Genomic DNA, 23,699 nt, shown 5'->3' on the forward strand with positions numbered 1-23,699 from the left:
AACAGTAATAACTCACGGGAAATCTAATAATTGATTCTTAATTTTCCAGGTGAGGCGAGTAAAATTTGTATGTAGAATCTTTTTTTTTTCTGCATCTATTGTTAAATTACCTGGAATAGAATTTAGGGGGTTTATGTTTGATTATAATTTTCCACGCCTCAAGTTTTCAATTCGTTTCACCTTCAACGTTTTATATGATCCGTCTTGAATGTAACTTCAACTAAGGCTTTACAAGGAAATTAATCATCTTATACCCTTTTAACCACTCGTGCTAGAGTTTGGCCATAATTTAATTGAAGCTATAAAAAAAAAAATTGATAATAGTTTTAGGAGGTGTAATGGGGTGTCAATTTAAATTTTCTATCTGATTCAAATAAGGTTCACAAAGTTTACTCAATTTGTTAATCTAAATGAAAGTAGTCTTATATGCTCAGTTTATTATTTATTGTAAGATAGTGTATAGAATTTTATTGTTAACTTACATGACAAAAGTTTATATTTCAACACTTACGTAATTTGTTTTCAATAATTAAATGTCATAGCAATGAAAAAAAAAAAAATAGTTCAACAAGCAAATTAAAAAGAAATTAAAAATTTTATTCGAACAAAAACAAAATTCCGACGGACTTGTAACGAGTCCAAAATGGAAGTATAAAATTGTTTTATAGTTTTATTCTTTGAAACCAAAAATTGAAAGTAAGACACAAGTTTCACTTTAAATTTGAGTTGCTTTGTGAATGTTTTTACAAATTTTTCTTCTAATTTCGTGGGGCAAAGAAGATTTTTCTTTTAAAAAATCTAGAAACAGCTCAAGATATGAGATTAGATTTTTTTGTTATAATAATTTCAATTTCGCTTCTTTTTTTAATCTTGATTATAATAAATCATGATCGAATTATTTTTCTGAGATTTGATGACAAAAACAGGAAATGTACAATTATCCGAGAAACTGTTTACATTTCCGTAACTACCGTTAGGAACAATTAATTGCTGAAAGTATAATTTCAAATCCTAAATTTAGAATAATGGTTCTACTTTATGTCAATGAACGTTTGCAGTTGCCAATATTAGCATTCTAAGTCGCCACTTTTCGGATATAACAATTAACTTCATTACTTAGTTACCCATTAATTATCATGAAGATAGTTTGTTGTACTATAGATTGTAATGACCAGCCTTTTTAGTGGCCGAAAGGCTAGGCTTGTAGAATTTTGCGATAATGTGGTATAGCATATGATTAAAGTCGAAATGCCATTAACCGGTGAACTTATATCTACTTGTTTATTTTCTGTTGGACATTTGCCATACCATTTTCAATTAAACAAAGGAAAACATTAAATCCAAATACCAAATTTTCATAACGTTTCCAAAACGAGCTTATATTGGTCTCATTATATTCCCTCACTAATTCTGAGTGTTTTATTGTTTGAGTGACTTTTCCTAAAAATGTGTTGCCGATTTGATGTGGGTGCAAATAATATTCGTATACCGTCTAGCTTTATTTTCAGAGAAAAAAAAAAGCTTTCAAAGAGTAAGTACGAGTGTTAAAAGTCTACTTCAGCATGTTATACATTACACTATTTACAACTATATATATGCTGACCAACCGCCATACATTTGAGATAATCTTTCAATTGAAGTTGCCTCTTGAATTAAAAAATCAACTTGACCATGAATATTCATTACCAATCCTTCATCTTCATTAATTAAACCTCTAATTTTTTTTCTAACTTTTGATAAATCCTTTTGTGGTTCTGAATTAATTTTCCAATCACATAATGGATCATATAACAAAGTTTCTAAAATATTCATTAATGATTGTTCATTTAATCTCAAAAGTTTACCAGTATGTTCACAAGAAATTCTGAAACTTCCATCCACTCCAACTATTCCCATTGCGTCTATCATATTTTGGGTTAATCTAAATGGAACAATTTCTGGTGTTGGTAAATTCAAACCTTTTTCAAATAAACAATCAAAATCTATATGTAGTATTGATCCATTATTTTTGAAAAATAATATATTCTCACAATGTCTATCACCTAACCCTATTAAATAACCAACTATTGACATAACTGCTGATGATCTTGTAAAAGAATTTCTTGCCATATACCAAGAACTTGGATCTGGAAATGTTTCAATAAACCATTGATGTAAAACTGGTGGGTTTTTATCGCACACTGATTTAAATAAACTTACTAAATTATTTAGTGACCTGTTATCTTTATTTTTATCAAAAAATTGTTTTTGAGCTTGATTTATAGTATTGAAAATTTGTCTTTCATTAACAACTTTTCCATTTCTTTTCCGTTGTTCACTAACTATACTTTTCATTGTTTGAACATTCATCACAAATTCAATAACACCAATGTTCTCAGATAATGGTATGACTGAGTAATTTGCAACATTTAAATTTCTTTTCCTTGCTTCTGCACTTGTTGATAATATTCTATTAACCATTGTTGTAAATTCAACAACTTTCGCATCTTTTCTTGTATCATCACTTTTTATCATTAATCTATATGGTTTACCATCTGAACCTTTGATTGTAATTTGTCTTGGCATTTGTAATGAAAAGAAAATATTGACTTGATCTGAAAATCCATTAAATGTAACTGAAGCACTACGTGGAAATGCTCCTGAGTATGAACTTGCTTCTTTATGAGGTATTCTAATTTGCAAATTTGATTGGACTGGTATAACTAATTGGTCATAAGCTCTATTGATATCGGTGAAATTAAAATATTTACTCAAGGACAATTGTCTAACTCTTGATGATTTGTTGACCGATTTTTGAGCAATACTAATAAATTTTGCAAATAAATCTTGTGCTTCTAGAATTAGAGTTTCATAATCTTTTCTTTTTCTAGCATTCATCAAAATCTTGTTGACTCTATCTTTTCTTTTTTGATCACCTGAATATGTATGTGATAAAACGTACCATAAACTATGACGAGGATATTCAGATATTATCGTTGCAACTATTGTAGATAATAATTTATAAGATGGTTCATGTTCATGAACAATTCTTGATAAAATTTGAGTTATAGCAGTATACCAGGCATATGTAGGAATTGTTTTCAAACCATCAGTTAAGTCTTGTATAATTTGTTTCAATTTTTTCTCTCCAATTTTCTTATGTTTAGAAAGTTTGGCAAAATCTAACCAGATCGTAATCAATTTTGGTAATGCTTCAAATATAAACAGTGAACCAATTGAAACGGCACATATGAAATTTCTAACTGTTAATTGTTGATAAAATCCCGATTCATCTTTTGAAGAATCCATCAATTTATTGTAATATTTCCCAATATCATAACTTGAATTTTCATACGTCTTATCTAGTTCAAAAGCTTTTGTGTATTCTTCAATAATTTGATGAGCTGATAAATGATTTGATTCATCTAACCAGTTGGCATATTGTAGTTGGATCTTAGCCTTAAATTGAGTATTATTAATCTCAGTGTTTTTCAATATTTCTGATATGTTTTTAATTGCTTCAGATTGTTTACCTTCAGCCCATAATAATTTCGAGTATTCAATATTTGCAACAGGATTTTCTAAAGCCATAGCTTTTACGATTGAACTCGTTGAAACATCTAATCTTCCATTCTCTCTGGCCAAACTTGATTGATGTAAATAAATTTCAGAAACTTTCTTGTCGTTATTAATAATTTGATTTGCAACTAAATGAAGTGTTAAAATCTTATTTTGCGTATCAAAATCTTGATCAACATTACTCAATCTTAATCTCAATTGATCTGTTGTTTCATCTGATGATTTTAATATTTCACCCATATCATATATTGAATGTAATTGATTTAGAAGATTAACATTTCTACTAAAACTTGATGATGTTGAAGAAACTAATGAATTTCCAATGACTTTATATAGGTTTTGCATTGAATCTTCAAAATTACCTCTTTTATCTTTGTCATATAAACATGTAATATAACGTGCTAATTCATAGTTGACTAAAGTTTCAGTATCTTTAGGTTTACCCAATGAATCAGTTACTTCAAGCCATTTTGTCAACTGATCAGGTTTACCAGAATATACAGCAGATCTTAATCCTACTAGTGCCCAATCCAATGGTATTTGATTCAAATCTCTTAAATCTGTGGTACCTGATAAGGTTGACAACACTTCGTCATAAGATCCATATTCATTTAATGCTTTTAATAAACTTGTACTTTTTGAAACAGATTTTCTACCAATATTAGAGACTTTAAATGACTCTAAAGCTAAACTCCAATTGTCACTATACTGAAAAGTTTTCAATTTTTCCTTCACATTATTTGATGAAAACATCTTCAAAGTACCATTCAATGCATCATAATCATTAATATTAGCATACATATTTTGTAAAGTTTTTGCAGCATCTATATCACCAAGTTTGAAATCTGAATCAATTTGACCATCACGATAACATTTTTCGATATACAAAATAGTACGTTCATAAGAATCACATTCTGCGGATTTAATTGCAATTAAATCCATACCAAATGCACCAATAAATCTTGTAACTAAATCAATCTTATCGAGCCATACATCAGTTGAAGAGGATGAGGAACTGGTAGTGTTATTATTATTTGCAATTTGAGTTGTGGCTGATAACCATTCGTTACAATAATCAAATACAGTGAAAATAGTTTGAAAGCATAATTTTAGTTCTTCAGTTCTATCAGAAGGTGAAGCATTAGAATCTATGTTGAAAATATGGTTGAACTCCTCTAACATCTCTTGTTCAACTGAATGATTCAAACATAAAATATGACTTAAAACAACATATTTGAATAAATATTGACAAATAGAAATATCTTGATCTTTTAATAGAATTGCACAATTTTGAAATATCAATTGTCTAGTATTTGGCTCTTGAGTTTCACCGTGAAAACTCCCCTTTTTCAAAAGATACAAAGTTATATCTACTAACCAAGTTTCATACTTCATACCAGTTTTATAGTATGGAAACGCAATTGGAACTATCTTTAATTTTGCAGCCGCGGTATATTTTGAATTCATTAACGGAGTTAAGGTAGATTTTGCAACATCACTAAATTTTGACCAAATTGAATTCTGAGAATCTTTAATTTTATCTTCATTTAATTCAAGTATTTGTAGAAATTCTTGCATTGCAAAAGCTGCAAATAATTGTTTTTGTGGATCATTTGATGCCCAAAATAGTTTCAAAACATGATTTTCAATAAAATCAATTAAGAAACGGGAATTTTCTTTTTGGTCTTCAAAATTTTGTTGAACTATTATCAGTTGTTTGACCGTTTTAAAATGAAATTTGTTTGCATCTAATGCTCCAAATACTGCTAAAACTCTCGCACATTCTGATGTAATTTTTGGATTTTTGTTTTTAAAATGTGACGCAGTATCTAATATTGTTCTTACCAAAATAGTTATTGTTTCATGTAAACTTGAGTCTTTGAAAATATCCTTTTGACAATTTATTTGATACTTGTTAACATAATTAAATAAATCAAATAATGCTTGCTCAACTACATATTGATTTTTAGTACCTAATCTTCTACTAAATTCTTGAAATATTTGTAATCTTGATGGAGTTTTCATATTACGAAATTCCTTATTAAAATTAAAATTAGCCATATAATCCAAAAATGGAATAGATAAATAGTACAATGAGAACCTATTATATTTATCTTGAATTTCCTTATAAATCTTTTTCAATATCTCTATTGCAATATTTTGAGCATCTGGACCAAAAGTTTGAAATTTTTGAAAAATGATGGAAATGACAATATCAATTAATGAAATTAAATGTGAGGGTGGTAATCTTTCAACTAATTCTCTCCAACAAGTTAAAGTTAAAACATGAAAATCTGGCTCTTCCAACATGGCTTGTAAACAAGTTGATAATTGACCTAATGCAGAAGTTAAAGCAACACCATGATTTCTAATTAAATAAAGTATTGCTTGAAAAGCACTTCTTCTTTCCATATATGGTTTGGCACTTTTTAAAGAATGAGTAACATCACTGAATTTTTGAACCAATAATAATATTTGTTCTTCAATTAACATACTTGCCATTTTACCCTTTTGAGCTCTTTGATGCTTTTGACTATGTGAATTCTTAGCAACAATTTCCAATGCTGATATGATATTTGTTAAATTTCGAATATTACCGTCATCATCTACTTGGATTTCTAATAATATGTACCAAGCTATTTCACCAGCGGAAGTAAAAATTTCTTCAGTTGTTACCTGCTTATAATCTGGACAATTACTACTTAAAACTTTGATAACATATCTTTCATTTGAAGAATCTTGCACCAAGTATAATGCTAATATTCTAGGTAAGTTTTGAGCCAATAATTTTTTGATTGACATATCTGAGGCATCAGCAATTTGACCAATTATAGTAGTATCTTTAAAATATTCAAGTAATTTCGGCACCGTATATTCCTTAGTCCTGCTAAGAAAATAATCACGTTTCATATTGATGACTTGTAGTAGTTTTTCACAAACCAATGGTTTAGTAATAATTATAGCTGCAATTGTAGATAAATAAGGTGATAACATTTTGTATGGTGAGATTTTTTTGGAGTGAGCAATATCCCAAAATCCAGAATAAGCATAATTTGAATGTTGATCATTTGGTTCACCTAACCAATCAACTAACTTTAAATATGATGCAAATAGTCTGTTACCATGTGATACTTTTGCCAATTCAACCACTGAAAAAATTGTAGACTCACCAAAATGACGACGATTTCTGGAAGTAAAATCTATTTTCGTAATTCTTTGAAATATAAATTTAAACATTTTATCATGCTGTGATTCTTTACATTCTCTTATGAGGTATAATGGTAAGATTTTGGTGATGATCATCCTTAAGTTTCGGTTTGAGTGAGTTTCTAAAATTTGAAGCATTATACTTATTAATCCATTAAGTGATTCATCATAATTCGGTAGATATGTCGTATAATAATTGTACAACATGTTGAAAAAGTTGCATGCAATTAATGGTTTTGACTTGATATAATTCATATTTGGAATGAAAAAATTTGTTATAATTTCATCTAGTATTAATGACTGAGTTGTAGTTTGAACATTTAATCTATATCTACTAATCTCCTCATTTGAATCTACTTGAAGTGCTGGAAATTTACTTAGCGCAGTAAGCAATGTGAACATCGTTGCATCCTTTTCAACTTCTCCAAAGTCTAACTGAACCAAATTTCTCACATATCTGATCCAGTGAATTTGTTTTTCAGTTTCACTGGAATTAATTGGTGCGATATACTTGAATTTTTCAGGAGTTATAAATTCAAGACTTTCCATGGTAGTAGATTCATGATTCAACTTTAGCTTTAAATCATTTAGTTCTTTAGATGAATACTGAAAATTTTTGAAATCAATGGGAGAAGCATCAGTTATATTTATTAAAAAGTTATGCTTTGACTCTAAATGATAATAAATAGAATATATTGTACTCTTAATTGATATTGGAAACAGGTTGATGTAGGATACTTTACGTACTAATCCCTCAAAATCTAAAATTGAAATAAAATTGGGTACTAGGTTTTTATCGTTACAGTATGAATAAATTTTAAATAATGTGATTGAAATTGATTGTACAATATTTGGAAATTCGAATCCATTAGTTCCTGTTGCCAATTTTTTAAAATCTTGATTGATTAATTCCAAAATTTTCATTAACAAAAGTTGAATCTCATTCCAATTAATCAAATCATCTATCAAAATATTATCCAACTGATTTAGCACCAATAAACTTTTAAGGTTATCAATCATTACCAAGTTTTGTTCATTATATACCAATTGCGCATTGTCAAGAATTTGCCAAAGTTCTCTACCAAAATTTTGTAACTTTAATTGATATGCGCTTGAATTTAATGATAACTTTTTATTAATATCATAATCATTGACAATTGAATACAAATGACAAGATGAAACTAATTTTTTCAAGTATGTAGGATTATTACATGATGAAACATTTTCAACACAATGGTCAATATCAAGATTTAAAGACCTTATTAGGTTTTCTCGTAGTAGCTTTATAAATTTGTAATTATGTAATTTTGTTGATACTAAGTCAATATTGTGAATAATTAAACTCTTTAACCGATTAACAACATCCGGCTTTGAATTTGTGGTTGAAATATGATGACCAATAAATAATATAATCCATTCGTAAAGTAGAATTTCTTGAGCCAGAATTAATTTTGTATTTGAAGTTGGTATATAAATTAAGCTAATATCCTGATATTTTAATGAAACGTTTAATAAATATAATTTCTTGCTTAAAACTAATTCAATAGTATCTATAATTTTGAATAGTATATCATCATTATTTTTGTTGTCTACTTGAGTTATATCAATTAATTTAGAATTTAAAAATTGTAATAAATATAATATTAATTTTTTAAAGTCTGTATCTTGATCACTTATATTTGTCTTGATATCAGATAAAAATTGTAGTAATTCTTCTGAACTCAACTTTTGGGTTGAAGTCATATCATAGTTGAATTGTTATAAGTGTGAATTGATTCAATGGGTTGTGATTGATGTAAAGCTTAACGTGTAGATTTATTTGCAACACTTTTTTTATTATGTGAAATATTACGCGTAATACTAACTAATAAAATAACTGCTAAATATTAAAAAAGAGACATAAGAACACCATAATTTACATCAAACACTTTATCACACTAAATACTAAAATTAAATTTTCATATCCCATTCACTTCATAAACTATATACTATATCTCTATTTCAAAATGATACTTTAAACCCCATTTATATTTGGAAAAAAAAACACACTATTATACAGATTAAATTTTTTTATTATACATTACTTTTCAAGTTATTGACCATAATTAATAGGTCTTTTAAATAATAAGATATGAGGTTCAGGAGCATGAGTTTCATAATGAGCCCACCCCAAACTTTGAGTTATTCCTAATCCTCTCCATTCTTCTTCTAACAATATTCTTAAAGTTCCAGTTTCTGGATTAAAATAATCTTGTGGTATAATTTTGAGCATATTTTTTGGTAACATTACATGTCTATATTCATGAGTATCATCACTATATCTTGGACTATAATGAATCATATCTTGAAATTCTAAAACTTTTGCTCTTTCTGAATCACTTAAATACCTTGGTTTTGATGACATATTTCGAAGTTCTATTTATGTAGGTTAATGTTAGATTGTTATGTTAGATTGGGTCTACTTTTAAAATCGGATGTTTTGTGGTTTGAAAAATAGACGATTTCAAGTTAATGTTTGAGATCTATGTGGTGAATTGATTTAGTTGTTAAGTAATATGTTTTTAATGCTAATGATAAAAGAATGCTATATAATCACGAGTGAATTGAAGTTAGTTTAATATGAAGTGAAGTATAAATAAAGAAGTTGTAAAACAAGTATTGATATAAGTAATTTAACTTAAAAAAAGAGACCATATAATTTTTTTTTCCTTAGACATAATAAATTTCTATTAAGGGTTTTTTTAATTAGAATACGATTTTATACACGCGTGAGTCTTATCTAAATTTAGATTTAAAGCTACATGTTTTAAAAAAAAACAGGGTTGACACTGATCTTGGTAAGAAGACCTAGACTTTCTCTACAGCTTGTAATTGAGTTGTCATTAAATATATCATTAGTCATTAAAAATTTTATAAACAACATTACTTTCCACCCTAATTAACTCTATCTTCATATTTTCTACCAACTCAAGATCGATGCGAGCCAGAATGTGACGATGATTTATGCAAGTGTGAGTGTGAATGTGTTGATGAAGATCTATGAGATTTGTGTCTATGTTTCTCGTCAGATTTATGCACCCTTCTTGATGATGATGAAGATGATGAACTGCTTTTATGATCTAGTGCTTTATCTTTACTAAGTGCTTTCGATTTCTGCTTTTGTTGTTGTTGTCGTTTCATCAATGCCATAGGGTCGTTCTCTAGTATTGATGAACTTACACCTTTATTACTTAATCCTGACCCAATAATTTTATTCAATCTATCATTACCTGTATAACCACTACTTTTTGAACCTCTCTTGTGAAAAGCTTGATTACCACTCAACAAACTTTCAACTTCCTTTTTGCCATCAGTAAACTCAGCATTACTTTCAATAAATCCACTTGAATTTTTTGTTTCTTGTTCTTGTTTTTCAAAGGGAACGTCTTCATACATCCAACTTAATTTTGACACTTTTAACTTTTCATTATTTGATAAATGGTTTTCATAATCTGAACCATACTGCAATTTCAATAAATCAAGATATTCTTGTTCTTTTTTAAATTCTTCATTTTTGACCTGATCTTCTTTGAGTTGTTTCAATTTCTTTTGTTCCAACTCCCACACTTTCGTTTGATTTTTAACTAATTTTGGATTCCATGATTTTTTTAGATTTAGATCACCTGCCATTTTGAGTTATAGTTCGCTATATGATACGGGTTATTAGTGATTGCATTGATTTTTTGGTTGTAAAATTATACTAAATATATTATTTTATTTTGCGCAGCATTTTTAGATAATAATACCGCACATATTTTGAAATGCCATTATCAAGAGGCAAAAAGAAATGAATATTACATACAAGAGAGCTCTTCTACTTAAAAGTTATAAGTTTATTAATTAAAAGCATAACTTATATATAAACTGAAATCAGAAACAGAAGCAGCTATATATTTCTTCTTATTGATCTAAAAAGATAGCAAAGTAAAATAACACCAAAAAGTTCTTTTAAAAACCATGGATTTTAATATTTTTCTTTGGTAATTGAAGTTGAGTAGTTAAAAATTCACTAACTTTGGTTCTTTGATCACCTTGTAATTGAATAACTTCTCCTAAATCATCATCTTTAACGATATTACCATTACAAGCAAAATCTTTTTTCAAAACTTTTAAAATTTTTTTTAAATCATATTCATTTGGTACACCTTGAACTGTTGTTAATGTTTTTCTACCATTACGTTGTTGAATACGAATATGAATATAATTAGTTGGCTGAGCTTCAGAATCACCAGTGTCGGCGAATGGATCAAATGCGTTTAAGTTTTGGATAGTTGACATAAAATGTTTCAAATGAAAGATAAAATAGCTTTTTCCTTTCTCTTTGTACTAAAATTTAATTTAAATTTTATTTAGTTGATAATAATAGTAAACCTTTTAAATTTAATGAATTAATTATAAAATCAAAGGGTTGTTCTTTTAAATAGTGAAATGAAATATAGATTTTTGATAAATTGACTTTATATAATTTAATCTAATTTAAAACTAGTCGATAAGTAATAGTTGTGTATTGAGATATTTAAAAATAATTAAATTTTTTTTTTCCTTTTAAACTTAAAAATATTTTTATAAAATTTGACTGATTAAATTTTTTTAGCCTAATAATTAATTAATATATAGGAGAAGAATTATTTGAATGAATGTCAAAAATTAGTTTCTTTTTTAATGACACAACTTTAATTTGCGACTTTATCGAAATGGAATTTTAACACTACTCTCTAGATTTACCCTGCTTAGTTAAATATAATAATATTGAATAAGCATGTGATATGAACCAGTATTATTGGGCTTCCTTCTTTCTTCATTGGAACATTTTTATGACCACCAAATCCAATTGATAGCTAATGTCAATTTTGAGAATGATTTCATGGATCAATTCGTTGAATCAAACCATCAAGAGAGTAAAGATCTCTTTAAGTGGCAAATATTAGTTACATTTCGTAAAAAATTTAATGTTTAATTAAATCTAATAATACAATCTATATCTAGAGAAAAAATAAAATACCCAAAAAAATAAAATTCAATTTCTTAATCAAGTTATTAATCAATATTTTTGAAACTTCAAATCATAAATCTGTTACAAATTAAGTAAGAAAAAAATTATTTTATATCTTGATTGATAAACTAAGAATTTTCAACAAAATTTACATGTAATTATTTTTAATTGTTTATATAAATTTCTTATTATTTTCTCTTTTTTTATTCATAGTAAATTTCTTGATTAAACTGCAAATCCCAGGGCCAGGTTTTAAATAGACTTAATCAAGTAGAGTTCATTTTTTAAGGTAAGAAAATACATCAAACTTTTCATACTTAGGCTAATTTTCATTCAAAGAAATTTCGGTAATTCATCACTTGACAACATTGATAAAGTTCAATATTTACTTTCATTTTAAATCAATTTATTAAATTAATTGCTATTAATTTTTCTGTAAAATCATTTTCTTAATTTCAAAAAAATTACGGAGATTTTCAAAATCAAAAATTATTTTAATTTATTAAGACTAAATCAAGAGGAGAAAAATTACAATAGTTCTGTTTCAATCTCATCAATTTAGATCATATACTTTGAAAAATCCAGTAGACCAGATTCAGCAAATCATAACAACTACAATTATCATCAATTGAATCAATCAACGTACCTAATCAATTCACTTTTAGTTTCATAGATCCCCCTATCATAAATCCAATTCAATCAAATATATAGATCAAAGATAAATCAATCATGAGTACTAAAGAGAAAATTGAAATTGATTCATCAATAAAAACCCCAAAATCATCAACAACAGTAACACCAACAATATCGAAAGATGAAATTTCCAATAACAACATAACCAAAAAAGAACCAGTAGTAAATGAAAAAGAAAAGAAGAAAGAAGCATTTATAACAAGAACAATATGGACATTAATAATGATTACCTTCTTCTTCATTATATTAGCATCAGGTCATTTACCAATTATAATAATGATTTTAATTTTTCAATTTTTAACTTTCAAAGAAATTATTGCATTAACTTCTGAGCCTGCAAGAGATAAAAATATTCCTTATAATAGATCATTAAATTGGTATTTCTTGTTTACTACTTGGTATTATTTAGATTTTCCATCATTAGCTGATTTTTTCCAAGACAAGATTTATTCAAATAAAATTTTAACATTATTGGTTATAAATCATAAATTTGTAAGTTATACTTTATATATTGCTGGGTTTATATTTTTTGTTTGGACTTTAAAGAAAGGATTTTATAAATTTCAATTTGCTCAATTATGTGTTACTCATATGACTTTATTGTTGGTTGTTTTCCAAGCTCATTTAATTATTGCCAATATTTTACATGGAATCTTTTGGTTCTTTTTACCTTCTGCATTAGTTATTGTTAATGATATTTTTGCTTATATTTGTGGTATTACATTTGGAAGAACTCAATTAATTGAAATTTCCCCTAAAAAAACAGTTGAAGGATTTGTTGGGGCTTGGATATGTACAGGTATAGCAGCAGTTATTGGTTCATATGTATTATCAAAATCTGATTATTTAATTTGTCCAGCCCAAAATTTATCAACTCATTTATATAATTATCCGTTATGTGAACCAAATCCAGCTTTTATACCACAAGTTTATCAATTACCTCAAAATATAATTGATTTATTAGGTGGTAACATTGAAGTTATTACTTTTAAACCTATATATTTCCATGCAGCAAATTTGGCAACATTTGCTTCCTTAATTGCACCATTTGGTGGTTTTTTCGCAAGTGGGTTAAAAAGAGCATTTGGTATCAAAGATTTTGGTGATACTATCCCGGGACATGGTGGTATAACTGATAGATTTGATTGTCAATTTTTAATGGGTTCATTCACTTACTTATATTATCAAACTTTTATAAGTAATCATAATGTTAATTTAGGTAAAATCTTACAAATGGCTATTATAAATTTAAGTTTACCTCAGTTAGTTCAATTAGTTAAAAGTATATTAAGATATTTAAATAGAGAACAAGTTATTGATGATGCAAAATTGAAAGTTATTTTTGATTTATTAGAAGTTTCAACTTAATGATTTGAAATAAAAAAACAAACAAATGTTATACAAAAAGCCTTGAAAAAAAGATACAGGAAAATAAAAATTGTTTTAAAAAGACAACTATAGAGTGCAAGTTTTATAGTTTTAACAGTATTATTGTAATTTAATTAATATTTAATTTATTGTTTAGATCAATAATTGTAGATAAATTTTCTCTTCTGTAGGTATTGAACTTGATTATGTCAGATCAGATCAACAGTAAAATTTTTCAGAATCCTAGATCTGATTTAAATCCAGGTACAATCTTTTTGTTTACTTTTTTGACTACTATCTACAAGGCTGAAATTAAAGCTAATGTAAAATTGTTATTTTTGGTTGCAATATTTATTCGTAAATTTGTGCTCAAATTAATTTTTTTTTGTACTATTGCGGTGTTTCCTTTTTCGTGAGAAACTTCCAGCATCAACAAGAAAATTATTACGACAACAATAATGATTAATTCCCAAGCCTAGAACGCTGGAAACACAGTTAGAACAATGGAGGGGTATTTTTATGTTACTTGGACTTGGTACTTGGGTGATTGTATTGCCATCAAGAACTAATTTCAGGTTCAGTAAATGGCCCTACGGTAATTATTTTTGATACGTGGAAATGTTAATGAGTAAGTTCATTCCTTCAAATTGGTTTGATTTCATCAGATCTGAAATCCCACTTCATGGATATCGGATCAAGATATTTACCAACTGATTTGGGATCTAATCATCTTATTTTAAATTGGATCAGATCATGATTCAAATATTTTAAAACGTATAGCATAGAATAAAAAAAAAATTGTGAAACAAAATCATACTTGGCTGGTGTAACTAACCAAAAATGTCAAATAACAAATCAATGACATAATTGATTCACATTTTGACATCCTATAGAATATTCTTCAATTTTGTTGCAGAACGATAATTCTACTTGTTAAGAACATATTGTATTTCCTAATTGGGATTTTGCTGCGCAGAAAATTCTAATTATTATTCCTGCATATGCAAAGAAAATCTGGCTGCAAAAAAGAAATATTTATTATCATATTATCAAATCAGATCAAACAAAATTAAAAATATGAAGGGATCAATTGAAACAACCAGCATTTCAAATATGATAATTGAGAATATAAAAGATTAAAATGATCCAATGTTTTATGGTTATGTTCAATTTTTCTTTTCCTTCTTATTTTACCATCTAACTATTTACATTCTTTTTGATTTAAACTATTTACAACCAACTTAAGTCTTTCACTAAAGATAAATTACACATTCGTTTTATAATAACAAACTTATACAGTCTTTAAACTTATCAACTACTACTACATTCGATTATACTTTTTAAATTTACCCACATTCATTATAATCAACACACTCATTCAAAAATGATTTCAATAATATTCACATTCTTTTTAATAAATCTCATATCAGCATTACCATTACCAGCAATAATAACGAGATACCATACAGCAGAAGCAGTAACTCAAACGATTTTAAAAACTACAGGTACAACAACAATTTGGTTACCACCAGTTGGTATATATATTAATCCTGATGGAAGTTCATTTACAAGTACTATAAGTGATGGTCAATGGAATACTTATCCGGTTACTTTTACATCAGTTGTTAATAAAGGTGCTGCTAATACTCCTGCTCAAGCCGCTCCAACTACTACTCAAGCTGCTGCTCCTCAACCTCAACCAACTACTACGCAACAACCTGTTCCTCAACCAGCAACTACAACTCAAGCACCACAATTAGTTCAACCAACTACTACTTCTATTCCACAACCTGTTACAACTCAAACCACTCAACAACAACAACCACAAACTTCAACTGAAGCTCCTCAACCTGCACCAACTACTTCAACAACTTCAACAGCTCCACCAATTTCAACTGAAGCTCCTCAACCGGCACCAACTACTTCAACTACTTCAACTACTTCATCATCTACCACTACAACCTCAACTTCAACTCAATCATCATTGCCATCATCTTCAGCAGCCGATGGTGCAGGTTTAGTTGCAAATTTAAATCCACCAAGTTCAATAGTTTATTCACCATACAATAACGACCGTAGTTGTAAATCATCAGATCAAATCAATTACGACTTAGAATTAATTGCCAGTAAAGGAATTAAAAATATAAGATCATACGGTATTGATTGTGGATCATTAACTACTGTATTACAAAAAGCTAAAGAATTAGGTCTTAGTGTAAACCAAGGTGTCTGGATTTCTGAAGCTGGTATTGATTCTGCTGATTGGCAAATTGAACAATTGATTAACTATGGACAACAAAATGGTTGGGATATTTTTAATTTAATTACTTTTGGTAATGAAGCTATAAATTCAAATTTTATTACTTTACAAGATATGCTTAATAAATTTAATCAAGTTAAATCAAAGTTACAACAAGCTGGATATAATGGTTATGTAACAACTGCTGAACCACCAGCTACTTATATCAAATATCCTCAATTATGTACACAAACTAATATGGATATCGTTGCTATAAATCCACATTCTTATTTCAATGCTAATATAAGTCCTGATAATGCTGGTAATTATGTTACTTCTCAACAATCACAAGTTGCTGGATTATGTAATAACAAACAAGTATGGATAACTGAAACTGGTTATCCTTCACAAGGTTCTACATTAGGGTTAAACACTCCATCTTTAGAAAATCAAAAAATCGCTATTGAAAGTATTTTGGATAAAACTGGTGGTCAATGTACTATTTTGACTACTTATAATGATTTTTGGAAAGATCCTGGTCCATATGGTATTGAACAATATTTCGGTACAATTAATTTATTTGGTTAAACTAATTAGACTATTGATTTTCGATATAATTTATTCGCTTGCATTTTTCATTTTTCATTTTTCATTTCGTTTGGCCTGGCATTACTCATATAGAATTATATGATATATATTTATAAATAGAACAATTTAATAAAAAAAAATTACAGAGGGAATTCCTTTCATTTATCTCTACTATTTCATCAATTCATTAAACATATTACGTACTTTAAAAATCAATGATTCTTTCTGGGAAAAATTCATCAATCAACTCCAAATAATAAGGTTTCAATTCATCAACATTATCACAAACTTTATCAATCTTAGAATACAAATCATACTTATTAAAAGCTTTAACAGCTTTTAACATTTCTTTATCTTCATCATTCATTAAATAAGAATAAGCAAATTCTTGATGCCAAGGATAAAAAGAATGATACCTAATCATAGCCAAAGCTTCTTTTGGTAAAGTTGAATGTTTTTTAGCAACATGATACATATATTCATCATGACCCCAACTTAACATTACTTTATCTAATCCACAATGTTTGGAATATATTCCATACTTTGTATTATATAATGGATTTAAAAAATCAGAATTTTTAGCAAAACTTGCTGGAAATATTATTCTTTTTGAAAATTTACAACCAACTGGGAAAGTATCACCAACTACGTCCCATTGACCTTTTGAATCAAAGAAGTATAACAATTTACCTAGATCATGAATTAATCCAACTAATTGAAACCAACGTGGTTTACCATCTTTTCTAATAGCCTCAGCAGTTTGTAATGCATGATCTATTTGAGATAATTCAGTATCTGGATCACTATCATCTAACAATTTGTTCAATTTCTCCAATCCTTCCCATACGGACATTTTATCTCTTGTCTTGGTCTTGAAATTAATTCTTGCTTGAATATTATAAGCTACTGTTTGTTTTTCATGTTGTTCTTCATAAAATTCTTTAACTCTATCACATGCTAGCTCATACTGTCTAAATGCCTTTTTGTCTATGTTTTTGTAGTATTCTGTTGTAGCTTGCCAATCTTCATCTATAATTTCTTCTGATTTATCTTGTATCTTAATTTCGTCTTCTATTGAAATTGGTTGTGATTTGGATTTTAGTGTGTTCCGTAGTTTATTCACATTTAAAACTTCATCATCTATCTTCTCTAGTATTTGACCCTTCCTCTTCTCGTTTAAAGATATATCTATGGTTTCTTTTGGTGTATTTTTCGTGATTTTCGATGTCATATCATAATATAATGTAAATAAGAGGCTAATTACAAATATTTTTTACAACCACTTTTTGTGTTATTATGGTCTTCACAAAGAAATAGCCATTCAAATTCAGATTGTACAATTACAACTCAATAGATTTGTAAAACGAAAAACTTTTATTAACTATAAATTGTAACGTTACTAGTATACAGAAGTTTCAATAGCAAGTGGGGGGTATCAAAAATCAAGTATCAAACTTAGAATAATGCCACAGCAGCACCAATTAAAAATAATGGAACTGTTACAAAAACATTATTAGCAGAACCTTCAAATACTGGGACAGTACCATTGTTACCATTACCAGCTAATGAACTTGAAGCTTGTGGAATTGGTTGTGGAATAATAGTAGATGTAAGTTCAACAGTATAAGTTTCAGTTTCTCCTTCAATTGTAGCTTTTGAAACGGAAGTAGCAACAGTAACTGATGGAGCAGCGGTGTTACCATTAACAACTGGAGCTGATGATGATTGAGCAGCAACGGTTGGGTTAGATTCTACTGGTGATGATGATGATGGAGCAACAACTTTGTTAGTTTCTGAGGCAATAACACCTGGTTTAGTTTCTGAAGCAATAACACCTGGTTTAGTTTCTGATGGGATACTAATGATTGGAGATTCTGATTTTGGATAAACTGGTACAACAACTTCTGAAGCAGTTAAAGGACAATAAGTAGTATAAACAGTGTGAACATCTGAAATAACAATTACACCAGTTTCAACAGCAACTTTTGAACATTTATTTTCTGAACATGAAGTAATTGTAACTAATGTGTGTTTAATATCGGTAACTGTTGATAAGACTTGACCATTTGAGTTTGATCCACTACCATTTGAACCTTGTGAGTTTGATCCACTACCGTTTGAACCTTGTGAAGAAGAAGATGATGAACCAGCAGCACCAGTAGTGATAACACCTGAAGAGGTAATTGAGACTGAGCCACCGGCAATTGATGATGATGACAAGGCTTTAGTTGTGGTGTTTTGGTAACCAGTTGATGAAAATGAAGAAAGAGTGACAACTGATGATGATGAGACTTTTGAGGTAGTAGTAGTAGATGCAGATACAGGTTTGTTTGAAGTAGTTGATGATTCAGCGGCAGTTTCATTAACAGTAGTTGATTCAGAAGCTGGTTCATTTGAAGTAGTTGATGATTCAGCAGCAGTTTCAGTTTCAGTTTCAACAGGTTCAGAACAAGTTTTTTCATTTAATACTTGTCTAACTTGTTGTAAATAATTTTCACCATCACCATTAACATTAGCGAAAGCACCTGAAGCATCCCATAAAGAAACACCACCGAAATGTTTGTCACATTTAATTTCATCAATAGCTTTAGCTAAATCTTCTGAAGAAACATAACCATTAATATTATCAGTAGCTGGTACACCTACAAATAATTCAATGTTTGAGTTTGGAGCTGAATCAGCAAATTGTGACCAAGTTTTATAGTTGAAAGTACCATCAATTGAACAATAATTATTATAGAATTGAATGAAAGCATAATCTAATGGAACTTTTTCTAATAATTCACCAACTTTAGCATCTGGATAAACACATTGTGGTGAAGCTGATAAGTAATATTGTTTTGAACTATCGAATTTTGATTTTAAAGCAGTTGCTAATTCTGGATAACCAGTATTTGAACCTAATTCAATATCGAAATCAAACCCATCAACAATAGCATCATCAAAAGGTCTTTCATTATCTCCTTGTCCATTACCAAATTTGTTCCATAAAGTATCAGCATATGCAGTTGCTTCTGCAGCACTTGAAAATCCATAATTACCAGCTGCTCCACCTAATGATAATAAGACTTTTTTACCTTGTGATTGACAAGTTTTAATATCTTCACCAATAGCTTGACAATGTAATAAACCTGATGGATAAGTATCACCACATTGATTTGCAAAATTTACATTTGTTGGATCTGGGAAATCATTTAAAAATGATAATAAAACAATATCAGCATCTGAGTTGTCACAATAATGAGATAATCTTTCTTGACCAAGGGCACCATTTTGACCCCAGTAAAGGGCAACATTATTTGCGGCATAAGCTAAAGTTGAAGTAGCTAATAATGATAAAATTGAAGTTGATAACATTATTTATTTATGATAGTTTAAATATATATATGAATCTGTAAACGAAAGACTATGAGTTAGTTTTAAATTTGTTGTTGAGTTAACGAAAGACTATGGGTGAGTTGATTAGCTAATTTAATTAAAAATGTAGTTGATAAAACTAATTTGAAATGAAAAAAAACTATTTGTTTATAATTTGTAACTTGAAATAAATTAAAGTAATTCAAAAAAAAAAAATTCTATCAAAAATAAAAAATTATAAATGGAAATTGTTTTGATTTTATAAAAAACCTAATTTATTCCAAATTGATCTTGTCAAAATATTTTATTATATAATTCTCCAATTTATTTAATTATTAGTTAATTCAATTTTGTTTATACTAAAATTATTGCAAAATATTATAATTACACAAAATTAATTTAGTTACAAAAAATTAAAAATAATAAATAAATAAACAACTCTAATAATAATAAATAAGATATTATCTTCAGAATATAATCCTTCTAAACTTAAAACGCATACAAATAAAGCTTAAACTTCATTCGTTTATGCTTTTGAACATTATTCAGATCATCAATTTATTATACTTTGAGGTAAATGAAAGTGAAAGATTCATGATATTAGATCTAAATCTTCTTAGCCTCAATCGTAAATCATCGAATATTTTCTTCGTGTACGAAAAGTTTTTTTTATTATTCTGCATTAATAATTTTAATATCGTGTTTTTCAACAAATGCATTTTAAAACAATAGAATTTTATTATCCAATTATAGAAGCATAAATATTAAATTTTAGTGTCATAACCTTTAACATTAGTTGAGATTATTTAGCAAGGAAAATGTATAAAGTGTTAAAATATCAACCAGATTTGGGGTTAACCTATATAAAAATGAAAATTCGATTGATTTTAAAGACTTTTTAGTAATAAAAATAAGTAGAAATACATAAATTACTGGATGTTAATTAAGAGATGAAGTTATGACTGGTTTTTGAGTATTGGGCCATTTAATAAGTTTTACTTAAATTTAGTTGAGCATTTGATTCAGATTTAAGCTCTAATAATTCAGGTCCTATTAATAAACCTTGAGATTCAGGATCTCTAGATCTCTATACACGTATTTTTCATGACGAATTAAGTAAGTAATGATCTCGTAAAAAATAATAATCGAGAAAAAGAAAAAAATAAAAATTCTTAATTTGGATTTGATTTAAAATTAAAGTTGAGAGTACAGCAAAAAAATAAAATTTTTTTGTTTAATAATCAACAAATGTTTATCAAACAGTTTATAACACAAATAACAATATTAGCATAAAGTTAGGTTATGTAACTCACATCATCTAGTATTTTTCTTGGCTTAATCTGTATTAATTAATTTATATTCCTTTTTAATTCTATTTTTAAAATATGCCAAAGTCAAAAATGTAACTTTGATTATTTTTAAAATTAAATCTCCGTATTTGTTAAACAATTGGATTTGCAAACCCTGATTTTTCGAAATAATAGAGCCATACGATCAATCGGGGCTTTAAGTTTTTATTTTGACAGTTTGCATGATGTTTTCATTTATACGATTTTGTTTTATGAGGTTGTGATCACATCACTATACTACTCGATATAAAATTTTACTTTTTGTACAGATTAATATGACGAGTCAAGTTATCTGACAAAATTTTGATAACTTCATCTAAAATTAGTTCAATGATTCGCAGTACTGAACTATAAACAAATAAAAATAACAATCACTTAAAATAAACGCTTAATTAAATTCACAATTCTTTGCAAATTTATAAGGCGATTTTTAGTATTTATTAACTAAAATATTACTTCTGCGCTTGCAAGTAGAATTTATCAGAAACAATTGAAAGAACAAAATCATCAACAATCATTGCGTCGGCTTTATTAGTACACCAAATTTACCTCGCGTAAATTTGTGTCAAAAGTTTACTTTTGAAACCCTAAGAATTATTTTAAAGAGTATTGCTTTCTTTATACTTGCTAAAACAAGCATAATAAGGACCGTAAATTATTACGATCAGATTGTACAGTTATGTCAAAAATCTCTAAAATCTGGAGTTATTTTGTATCACATGAGGAACAAATAAGGTGAGGAGTAATTGATTTAGTTCTGTTTATAGTTTATTAATTTCGAGCCAGCTTAATTGCCTCAAATACTAAATTACGCTAATTAATGCTCTCCGTTTTGTGGTTAAATCGGTAGTTTTTGGCTAAAGATTTATCTTTTCGATCTGACCCAAAATTTAAAAGTTTTGATCTAAAATTCACTCTTGAAAAGATTGGAAGTAACGGAATTGTGTCAATTTATCGAAGCTCTTGAACGACAATGCTCTGTTTGAAACTTTAATTTGATCTCGATTGATTCTTTTTGATTGTTTGACCTAAAATTTAAGATCCACTATCGATTTATAAAATTATTTACAGCCATTAAAAAGACTACAAAACCTCAGTGATACATTCCTAATGAACATTCAAAATTAGTTCTTATCATAACCCAATGATCAATGCAGCTCTCTTTAGAATGAAATGTGGTTATTCGCTTTGGTATTGTTGATCTTTTTCTAAGGGATTTAAAATCCGTTGATTATGTGGCTTCAATTAAGTATTTATCAAATCTAATAAATTCGTAAAATTGGTCTAACTTAACATAAGATAACTATCCTCATTCTTAATCCTACATCTTCTATAATAAACCAGAAAGCTAAATTACCAAATGGACTACGTTACAAATTTACCAAAAGAAGATCCATCAATATCAACTACTTCAAAATATGGATTAAAATTTTATGATCCCGTAAAATACTACGATTTCCATATCTATTATTACGCTCACAATCCAAAATCATTTAAAGAATCAGATGAATTAAGAGCTAAATTGATAAGAGATTTCCCAGAAGATTCAGCAAATGGATCAATTTTAATTAAAGTTTTACCAAATGATAAAGTAATTGGACCTCATGCAACTCATTTTTGGGAAGCTGATGTACAAAGACCAGAAGTATTTATAAAAGTCTTAAGTTGGTTTCAAATTCATCATGGTAACTTATCAGTACTTATACACCCACAAACTGGTGATGATATTAAGGATCATTTTCATCATGCTTTATGGTTAGGTGAAAAATTACCTTTAATTGATATTTTCCCAACTAGTGATGGTGCAATACCTGAATTTGGAGTAAAAGGTGGTAAAAGAATTAAAGTTGAAGATTATGATGATTTCAAAACTGTAATTGAATAAATATTTGATTTATGAAATATAAAATAGATATCTACGACCAATTATTCAATGAAAGTTTATCTTGAAAATTTAAAGTTTAATCAATTAGTTGAACCTAATCTGCGACAACAACTTAGATCAATGATTTGAAATGTCCCAATTTTGTCAAATACTATACAAACAAGCTTTTTCTAATATAATCCGACTGCAATAGATGTTGTAGTCGTAAATTAAATAGTAACAATACCTATTAATAAAGTTTTATTAATGCGGATTCATATCTCTTTAAATAATTTGTGTAAAAAATTTCAAATTTCCCTCTAATCGCATAAAACTTTAAAATGCATAAAATTTAAATTAAAAAAAAAAATTCAATTTCTAAATCTATGAATATTTTTTCTTTTTTTCTTATAATCAAAATGTTACTTAATTTATAAAACATTG

At 27.8% G+C, this 23,699-nt stretch overlaps 9 protein-coding genes across 9 annotated transcripts; 3 read left to right on the plus strand and 6 right to left on the minus strand. All coding sequences in view use genetic code 12, as the record gives it.

The window, feature by feature from the left end:
* Positions 1 to 1,587: 1,587 nt before the first annotated feature.
* MEC1 (protein kinase) lies at positions 1,588 to 8,508 on the minus strand (the record flags this gene model as incomplete). Its single annotated transcript, XM_051766792.1, has 1 exon — positions 1,588 to 8,508. The coding sequence occupies one exon, from the start codon at positions 8,506 to 8,508 to the stop codon at positions 1,588 to 1,590; it is 6,921 nt and encodes a 2,306-aa protein (XP_051622050.1).
* Positions 8,509 to 8,857: 349 nt separating this feature from the next.
* On the minus strand, positions 8,858 to 9,169 carry CKS1 (cyclin-dependent protein kinase regulatory subunit; the record flags this gene model as incomplete). Its single annotated transcript, XM_051766793.1, has 1 exon — positions 8,858 to 9,169. The coding sequence occupies one exon, from the start codon at positions 9,167 to 9,169 to the stop codon at positions 8,858 to 8,860; it is 312 nt and encodes a 103-aa protein (XP_051622051.1).
* Positions 9,170 to 9,732: 563 nt separating this feature from the next.
* Positions 9,733 to 10,434, minus strand: KGF54_000838 (U2-type spliceosomal complex subunit; the record flags this gene model as incomplete). The annotated part of the gene is made up of 1 exon (XM_051766794.1): positions 9,733 to 10,434. One exon carries the CDS (start codon positions 10,432 to 10,434, stop codon positions 9,733 to 9,735), a length of 702 nt encoding a protein of 233 aa, XP_051622052.1.
* A 318-nt stretch (positions 10,435 to 10,752) lies between these two features.
* SUI1 (translation initiation factor eIF1) lies at positions 10,753 to 11,082 on the minus strand (the record flags this gene model as incomplete). Its single annotated transcript, XM_051766795.1, has 1 exon — positions 10,753 to 11,082. The coding sequence occupies one exon, from the start codon at positions 11,080 to 11,082 to the stop codon at positions 10,753 to 10,755; it is 330 nt and encodes a 109-aa protein (XP_051622053.1).
* A 1,444-nt stretch (positions 11,083 to 12,526) lies between these two features.
* On the plus strand, positions 12,527 to 13,858 carry CDS1 (phosphatidate cytidylyltransferase; the record flags this gene model as incomplete). The annotated part of the gene is made up of 1 exon (XM_051766797.1): positions 12,527 to 13,858. One exon carries the CDS (start codon positions 12,527 to 12,529, stop codon positions 13,856 to 13,858), a length of 1,332 nt encoding a protein of 443 aa, XP_051622054.1.
* A 1,384-nt stretch (positions 13,859 to 15,242) lies between these two features.
* On the plus strand, positions 15,243 to 16,685 carry SCW11 (putative glucan endo-1,3-beta-D-glucosidase; the record flags this gene model as incomplete). The annotated part of the gene is made up of 1 exon (XM_051766798.1): positions 15,243 to 16,685. The coding sequence occupies one exon, from the start codon at positions 15,243 to 15,245 to the stop codon at positions 16,683 to 16,685; it is 1,443 nt and encodes a 480-aa protein (XP_051622055.1).
* A 205-nt stretch (positions 16,686 to 16,890) lies between these two features.
* Positions 16,891 to 17,916, minus strand: KGF54_000842 (uncharacterized protein; the record flags this gene model as incomplete). The annotated part of the gene is made up of 1 exon (XM_051766799.1): positions 16,891 to 17,916. One exon carries the CDS (start codon positions 17,914 to 17,916, stop codon positions 16,891 to 16,893), a length of 1,026 nt encoding a protein of 341 aa, XP_051622056.1.
* Positions 17,917 to 18,140: 224 nt separating this feature from the next.
* On the minus strand, positions 18,141 to 20,042 carry CHT2 (GPI-linked chitinase CHT2; the record flags this gene model as incomplete). Its single annotated transcript, XM_051766800.1, has 1 exon — positions 18,141 to 20,042. The coding sequence occupies one exon, from the start codon at positions 20,040 to 20,042 to the stop codon at positions 18,141 to 18,143; it is 1,902 nt and encodes a 633-aa protein (XP_051622057.1).
* Positions 20,043 to 22,751: 2,709 nt separating this feature from the next.
* Positions 22,752 to 23,276, plus strand: KGF54_000844 (uncharacterized protein; the record flags this gene model as incomplete). The annotated part of the gene is made up of 1 exon (XM_051766801.1): positions 22,752 to 23,276. The coding sequence occupies one exon, from the start codon at positions 22,752 to 22,754 to the stop codon at positions 23,274 to 23,276; it is 525 nt and encodes a 174-aa protein (XP_051622058.1).
* Positions 23,277 to 23,699: the final 423 nt, after the last annotated feature.

The sequence above is a fragment of the Candida jiufengensis genome, assembly GCF_024610255.1.
Source record: "Candida jiufengensis strain CBS 10846 chromosome Unknown scaffold7, whole genome shotgun sequence".
Taxonomy (NCBI): Eukaryota; Fungi; Ascomycota; class Pichiomycetes; order Serinales; family Debaryomycetaceae; genus Lodderomyces; species Lodderomyces jiufengensis.